Raw genomic sequence first — 8,379 nt, forward strand, 5'->3', positions numbered from 1 at the left:
GTGATTTTTTACTTTACTGGAGTATTAACATTTTTCCATATCCTACTACTTAATGTACTTTTACTTCAGTAAAATTATTTAAAAACTTTAGTTACTAGTTACTTTGTAGATTACATTTTGGCCATTTGGAAAATAGCCGATCTACAAGCTCACAATGCGTTGTGATGCAACACATTGTGAGCATTGTAGATCTGCTATTTTCAAATTATTTGTATAGCCTACTGTACATCCGAAAACTTTCTACTTTTGGTACATTAAGTACATTTTGATACCAATACTTTTGTACTTTTACTCAAGTCCACTTTTAATTCCTGACTTTTACTTGTAACAGAGTATTTCTACATTGCCACATTGATACATTTACTTGAGTAAACTGCGAGAACCTTTTTCCACCATTGCATATTTTTCCACTGCATAGTTGTGTGTCATCCAATGTTGCGACCAGAGGTTATTACACTACACATGCTTTTTCTTTTGGTGGCCGCGAGAAGAACGGTTTTGCCGTTATCATGGCTGCTAAAAATACAAGAACCGTGGCCATACAATACATATAGCCAAAGTTGTAGCAATCCATCAAATGGCTACGGTGGCGGGGGTTGCTGCTGTGTCATTTAAGCTTTGTTGCCTTCGCAGCATGACGTGGCTTGAGATGGTGGCTATTGTTTTAGTCTCTGCTGGGCTACAGTGGCGCTGATCAATAGGCTCTGTTACACAAGATAAATTTCCCATGGCTCTGCCTGTCTGCGCTGCTCCCTCCGTCCCCAGCTGTCGCACGTTTCTCTCTCCCTTCTCTTATTTTCTCTCCCTCTCTCCTGCTCTCTTATATCTCTTACGCACGCACGCACGCACGCACGCACGCACGCACGCGCGCGCACACACAGGTTTGTACTTGTGAGGACTTTTGGGAAGTTTTAGGACGGCACTGAAAATAGCAAAAAATAAATAAAAATAGCCAAATATAGCCGGAAAATTGCAGATCTACAAGCCAAGCTCTACACGCTGCGACTCGTTGTGTACAGCTATTCTACTGTTTTCGAGTGATGCTAGGGTTTTAGTTTACTTATTAGTTGACTATTTCTATGCATTTGATGTATTACCTTGTGTTGTTCTTGCTTACTGTAAGTCGCTCTGGATTTAGAGTGTCTGCTAAATGCCTAAATTGTAAATTGTAGATAGCGCTATTTGCAGTGAGTGACATCAGTGCACAACTAAAATAAGGAAAACTCCAACCCTAACCTCTAAACATAACCTTTAAATGTTTAATCCTAACCTGAATATCTTCCTTAACATCTTCTTAACCATAAAGCAACCTTTTCTCTTGGGGGGACCTGCAGGAAAACTGTCCTCACAATGTCTATTTCTCAAATTCCACTATTATTTGTGAGGACATTTGGTCCTCATAAGTACAGTAATAGAAGTACACACGCGCGTACAGAATGCACGCACACACACACACACACGCACGCACGCGCACACACGCACACACGCACGCACGCACGCACGCACGCACGCACGCACACAGGCACACAGGCACACACACACAGGCACACACACACACAGGCACACAGGCACTCCACAATAAGTTTGCTGATTATGCTTGGGCTGTGTTTCTTCCCTCTGGAGAATATACATGGGACGTTAAGGGACAAACTAATGCTGCTGCTACCTTTGAACTAGTGTCTGGAGAAATGTTGTTTATTGCACATTGATCGGAACAATAACACGCAGCATGGGGCTTATGGTGAGCCTGAAGCATGACGGTGTACATTAATCACACTCGTGTGAAGTGAGGGGCGCCTCACTGTGGAAGCGGGTCCTTTTTATTTATTTACATTAAAAGTCCAGAGACTTAGCTGCCATATGACGTCACGAGTGGGTCCTGTTTCTTTGTTGGGTTTTTTCTTTTCCAAACATTAAAGTCCATAGACTTTCTGAAAGCCACACGTTGGAGGGGAAAGCGCCCCTCAACAATAACATGTCAACGCCTTACTCTCATGTATAGCGAGAAAGAAGAAACGTGTATATTCTGGCTATTAAAACAACGCAAACAAAGAACTAAATATATTGAGAGGAGTGAGTGTGCGAGCAAATGAGTCAACGAAGCTGGTCAGCTTTTCAATCAATTCGCAAAAAAAGAAAAAGAAAAGAAAAAGAATTACATAAACCAATCTATCACCTCCATTAATCTCCGAGACCACCATCCAATTAATTGTTTATCATTGATAGAGCATGAAATGAACAATTAGATTGGAACATCAATACATTTCACACTGTGATAGTGATGTGAAATTCCAAATGACCCGCATAACCAGTAGCGAGCATCATTATGCTAACAACAGTAGACATAGACACAACGGATTCGATTCTAATTTGTTGCCTTTATAATTATATATTAAAAGGAAATCAATGAAATATATGAAATGTACCTTTGCAAGCTTAGATTAGGGTTTTGTTTTTACTTTTAGTGTCGATGTTTCTGTATTTTATCTGTTACGGACTGAAGTATCATTATCTGATGAATCCGAAATAATCCCTACAGTCTTTTAGAATGCGTTGATATGGGTAAGCTGCAACCCATAACTTTATTCAGTGCATAAAACACAATTTTAAGAGAGATTATGATAATGATAAGGCAATATTATATAACTGACACAACCGCAGTATTTGGAGGTGCTTAGGTGGCTAGGGTTTGTTTACAAGGGAGAGATAGAGACGGCCAGCTAAGCATTTTTTCTACTACGTGGCTTATTTCGAACCTATTATCTGTAAAATGAGTAATACACCATCTGGGGGGGGGGGTCCTTGACATGAAAAGGTTTATATATATATATATATCCTTTATTTCAATAAATCAATGTATATTGACAGGAAATCACACACAGCAAAGTTCCACCGGGCTCGCAAATCGAACCTGCGAATCCCTGTCAGGCTGCATCAATGCCCTGTACTGCAATGACATTTTCAGTAATTTTATGTTGACGGTTCAGTCTGTTTCTGAACCAATCAGAATGCCTCATCCCTTCAGGCTATAGGATGTTTGAATCTCAATCAATCACTGCAGGTGTCCAGCAAGGCTAGGGTTTGTTTACAAGGGAGAGAGAGAGACGGCCAGCTAAGCATGTTTGCTACTACGTGGCTTATTTCTAACCTATAATGATACATCTTTTATTGTGCTGATTATGTTTAAAATGAGTAATACACTGTCTGGATGTCATCTTGAATGAGATTAAAACAGAGTAGTTCCGTAATTAAAAACAGCTGTGTTTGAAGAACATGCAGCTATGGAAATCAAACAGGTGAACCAAATCAAGATTAATTTATATTCATGAAAGTCTATCTATGTCATCACGCAGCACGTTTTTGTTCACGGGAAGTAACTAAAATTGCCTTTTTTGGGACTTTTGATATTAAAATACGCAAAAGTGGATTTCTTCCCATTGTTTTGGCATCTATTGTTAGGTGAATGCCCATATGATGACCACGGATATGCTTTAACAGTGTGAAAGCATATTTTCATTTCTTTAACTACTCAGTCACAGGCACCCCTAGAAGAAACAGTTTGAGATCCACTGCGTTAGACGTCTGTGACCCCTGTGTGTGTGTGTGTGTGTGTGTGTGTGTGTGTGTGTGTGTGTGTGTGTGTGTGTGTGTGTGTGTGTGTGTGTGTGTGTGTGTGTCCGCAAGGTTGCCTGGTCGAACCCGGGCTCCCCCAGAGTTAGTGTCGAAGTGTCCTTGAGCAAGACACTGGTTGGTTCCTTGCATGGTTTCCCCCGCCATTGGTGTATGGATGTGTGTGTGAATGGGTGAATGTAATGGGTGAATGTAATGAAATTTACCATTTAATTTCCAATTTCCAGTACTTTTACTTACTTACTTACTACTTACAATTTACAATTTACAATTTAGGCATTTAGCAGATGCTCTTAATGTATGTTTTGTCATAATATTCTGAATCTACAAAGTAACTATAGTATCTAAAGTTTTCAAATAAATGTAGTGGAGTAAAGTAGGCTACAATATAGTAGTAAGTGATGTATGCCATGCTTTTGTTGATGTATGCCATGCTTTTGTTATTGCTTAATGTAAGTCGCTCTGGATTAACCACTTCAGCCCTATATACATTTCAGCCATTTGAAAATAGCCGATCTACAAGCTCACAATGTGTCGCGATGCAACACATTGTGAGCTTGTAGATCAGCTGTTTTCAAAGGATTCATATACATTTGAAAACTTTCAATGGCACATTCGGCATAATGAGTACTTTTAGTACTTTAAGTACATTTTGATGCCAACACTTTTGTACTTTTACTCAAGCACATTTTGAATTCCGTAACGGTAGCATTTCTTAATTGCAGTATTGACGCTTTTTCTGAAGTAATAACTTTGAGTACCTTTCCCCCACCCCTGCAGGCCTGTATATGCTGTCACCACCACTAACCCGCCAGAAGAGGAGCAGCAGCGCCCCGCCATTCCGCCTGGCCCCAGCAGGACGTACCGCCGCGCTTACTTCCAGGTCACCCTTGGAGGTCATGTGGACTGCACGCCTGCTCTTCCTCTGTACCTTGTGTGCCCCCATCACCATAGGTAAGACACAGCACACCATACAAATACTAATAATAAGATATAGCCTCGGTTCCCAGGCTTTTATTTTCGTTCGCATCCGGCTCAAAAATTAAAGCCTGGGGAAACGAGACACATTTCCTGGTCTAGGAGTGGGAGTGAACTACAGTGACAGAGGGGCGTTGCCCCAAATTTGGTGATGTCAGTTTTCTCTCCTGTTTTCTACTGGGGAGGGGAGGGGCGGAGGGGGATGGGCGCTCAGATGAACCAATATTATCCAGCGCAAGCTCCATGCGCTACCCGCCCCTATAGACCAGAAAGCACGGTTGCTCGGCCAGGCTACTAAGATACTATTACTAACCCCTAACCCCATCACCATAGGTAAGACATGGCACACGATACTAAGATACCTACCCGACTCTAAGCCCATCACTATAGGTAAGACACAGCACACAATACTAAGATACTAGTCTCGCGTAGCCAGACAACTATTGCACAATCTCCGAATGTTATTGTAGAGTCTGGAACTACACCTCCCAAAATCCGAGTAAGGAAGCTGCCATTTCCGTTCACGGAAATATCTTTTAAAATATCTTTACATTGTATTTTTTAAACTTCCATTCCTGCTAAGCAGCAAGCATGCTTAGATGATTTCTATTTATCATCTAAGACTGTAAAGATGACACGGAAGTGGGGAGGAGTCTCCGCTTTATCGTTTACTCATGGTAGAGCTTCCGTTGCACCAGACTGTATGACGGAAGCATTTGAAAATTGCTAGAGGCAACAGTCTGGCAACGCGAGACTACTAAGATACTAACCCTAACTCCATCATTCCATCACACTGCATAACAGTGGTACCCGAACCTTTTAGCTCAAGACCCAAAAGAGAAATTCGACATTTGCCCCGGGACCCAAACTAGTGAAAATAGCAGATTTGACCCACCGACTTCACATTCGACACACGTGTTCCACACCCCCACAGGGAGTGCAGTGCCAGGTATCGAGTCGGTCAGACCCACGGTTCTCCAGAACCACCACAAAAGGCTCTGGTCAGGCTCTGCCAGTGGGCCTAATGAGGCCAACTCCTTTCACCTGGGCCAGGCTCTGCCAGTGGGCCTAATGAGGCCAACTCCTTTCACCTGTGCAATTTCCAGCCTCTGCCTCAGCCAATTGAGGCTCAACCAATCAGGCTCTGCCAGTGGGCCCAGTTGATTGCCAAGTACACTTTTCAGTTTGCAGTCTTCACACACACACAGGCACACAGGCAGTCAGGCACATACACAGATCTCCATGTGGGACACCGGCTGACAGTTAAAACGGGTGCTATGGCAATGAATATCATTAGGTTCCCAAGTTGCATCGTTCCCAAGTAGGCCGGTGGCCGACTGCGACGGGCATGTACAGGTCTAGTTTTATATAAATTAGTGGAGAAAAAAATCTTTGAATTAATTTATAATTCATGAAAAATGTGTTTGAGAATGTTTCTTGACAATGTTTTAGAAAAGATAATTCAAATCAAAATGTAGGAAACAGTCAAGGTTGAAAACACATTGAAGTCACGTAAAAACGAGAACATAGACATACATTCAGCCAATGTATGTCAGTAGTGGGAAAAATATACTCAGAATTGCAGCTAAAAGTAGAAATTCCACTTGTTGAAATGCTCTGTTAAAGTCCTGAATTCAAAATGTTACGTGAGCAAAAGTACCATGGTACCGTATTGGCGACGCATCACGACATATTGTGATCTTGTAGCTTCGCTGTTTTTTAATCCAGAATATATTGAAAGCATTTTTAAATACATCCAAATAACACCTTCATTTATATTTTTGTTAAATCAGACATTGTACAAAATTAATGTAACCAAATGTAACCAAATGTTTTACAGTGTATATGTCATTTCAATTAACATTGCACTGAGTACAGTATGCAAAAAGTTACACAATTTACTTGACATATGCTTCTGCTTGCTGCTACGAACATGTGGGCAGTCCATTCTCTCCCTTGTGCGTGCGTGTGCGCGTGCTCGCACACACACACACACACACACACACACACACACACACACACACACACACACGTACACACACACACACACGCGTGCGCGCATACAAGCAGACGAGAAGTGCAGATGCCATCCCAGTGGGTTGTCAGTGAGTTTCCTCTGCTCTCCTGCTGTGGTGGGGAAGTAACTAAGTACATTTACTCAGGTACTGTATTGAAGTATAATTTTAAGGCATTTGTACTTGAGTATTCCCAATTTCCAATACTTTTACTTCTACTGCAACTGGCAACTGCCCTAGCAGATCTACAAGCTCACAATGTGTCGCGATGCGACACATTGTGAGCTTGTAGATCTGCTATTTTCAAAAGATTGTTCTACATTTGAAAACTTTAAATGGGACATTCTGCATATAATGACTACTTTTTACTTTTGGTACTTTAAGTACATTTTGATGGCAATTCTACTTGTAACAAAGTACTTCTATATTGCAGTATTGCTACTTTTACTTAAGTAAAGAAATGGAGTACTTTCCCCCACCACTGCTCTTGTGTGACGGTGGGCTTTGAAGACCCCTGCAGAGAGCACTGGCCCACTTGGACTTAATCCTATTAATGGCTGCTGTCAATCACACCGTATACCAGGAAGAAATACGCCACATGTGCACCCACGCACAGACTCGGCACATGCACACACACACACACACGCACGCAAACAACAAACGCAGTGCACAGAGTACACACAGGCACACAGACATCAAGGGCTTTGCATTAAGTCAGAGATGAGTTTCAGTGAGAGAGTTTTGCATCCATGTCTAAATAATATGTCAACATATTGCTGTAGCTGTCGCGCAGAAACCTCACACAGTCTTTTTGTTTTTTCGTAAATTAATGCCCTACTTCACAAAAAATCATCAAAAGTAGCGTGGAGCGAGGCATTTTGAGCTTGTAGATCGGCTGTTTTTGTTATTTTTGTACGGTTGTACGACCGTACAGACTGTATAAATAAGATAAGCTAGGAGAGACCCTACGAGTGTGCTGTTTGTGGAACAAGCTTCTAAATGTTCTTTCCTGCCTTGAACTCCTGACCCCCCCCCCCCTCTCTCTCTCTTCTTTCCTTTATTTGTTTTCTTTGGAAAATAACACGATGGGAACTATGCACAAAAACAAATTTCACCCACTTTTTTTACTTGTAATATGAGGTTGCCATATGGATGGCAAAAGTAAGTTACTACGTAGTCTACTTAAGCCCCATTTCCATAATAAATAGTGGATCGACACGGTGCCGTGAACCCAAAACTGCTGTTTTGTGAGTTTGACCTTTTCTTTTGCCTATAGGCAGTATATATACTGCTATACTATAAATAGAGATGTCAGGTTGATGTACTGTAAATGTGTGGTAAAGAAAACGCGTTGATCTGAAATCAGATTCATCTGCAAAGAAAACGTTTATGCATAAAATAACTGAATTTGAGTGAACACCATTCCCTAAAAGAGCCCAAATGACTCCCCCGGGGTTGTCACAGTACAGTATGAGTGAATGGAGTGCACTGTTGTTAGAGAGTAGTTCACCCAGAAAATGACTTATTTTCGATCAATTACAGGGCTGTCACGATTACAAATTTAAGTTGACGATTAATTGTCACAGAAATAATTGCGGTTAACGATTTAATTGTGTTTTTTTGCATTGAACATTGAAGCGTTACAATTTGTATTTATGTTTGCCTTGTAGGATTCATGATCACAAATTGCATAGGGCAGATGTGACAAATGTCTTAAAGACGTAGTGAAATGAAAAATGCACTTTTAAAGCATATC

At 41.3% G+C, this 8,379-nt stretch overlaps 1 protein-coding gene across 2 annotated transcripts in view; it reads left to right on the plus strand.

Moving 5' to 3' along the window:
• The window catches only part of LOC306922491 (adhesion G protein-coupled receptor L3-like), a 214,149-nt gene that overhangs the window by 34,079 nt on the left and 171,691 nt on the right, over positions 1-8,379 (plus strand). The window contains exons 1-2 of one of the 2 annotated variants that reach the window (XM_079500134.1): positions 3,216-3,296; positions 4,411-4,584. In XM_079500134.1, the coding sequence (XP_079356260.1) occupies positions 4,419-4,584 (166 nt within the window). In that variant the 5' untranslated portion in view covers positions 3,216-3,296; positions 4,411-4,418. Of the gene's footprint in view, positions 1-3,215; positions 3,297-4,410; positions 4,585-8,379 lie in introns of those variants that run through there. The other variant, XM_079500133.1, reaches the window with a different exon arrangement.

This window comes from Electrona antarctica (genome assembly GCF_951216825.1).
Source record: "Electrona antarctica genome assembly, chromosome: 4".
Classification (NCBI taxonomy): Eukaryota; Metazoa; Chordata; class Actinopteri; order Myctophiformes; family Myctophidae; genus Electrona; species Electrona antarctica.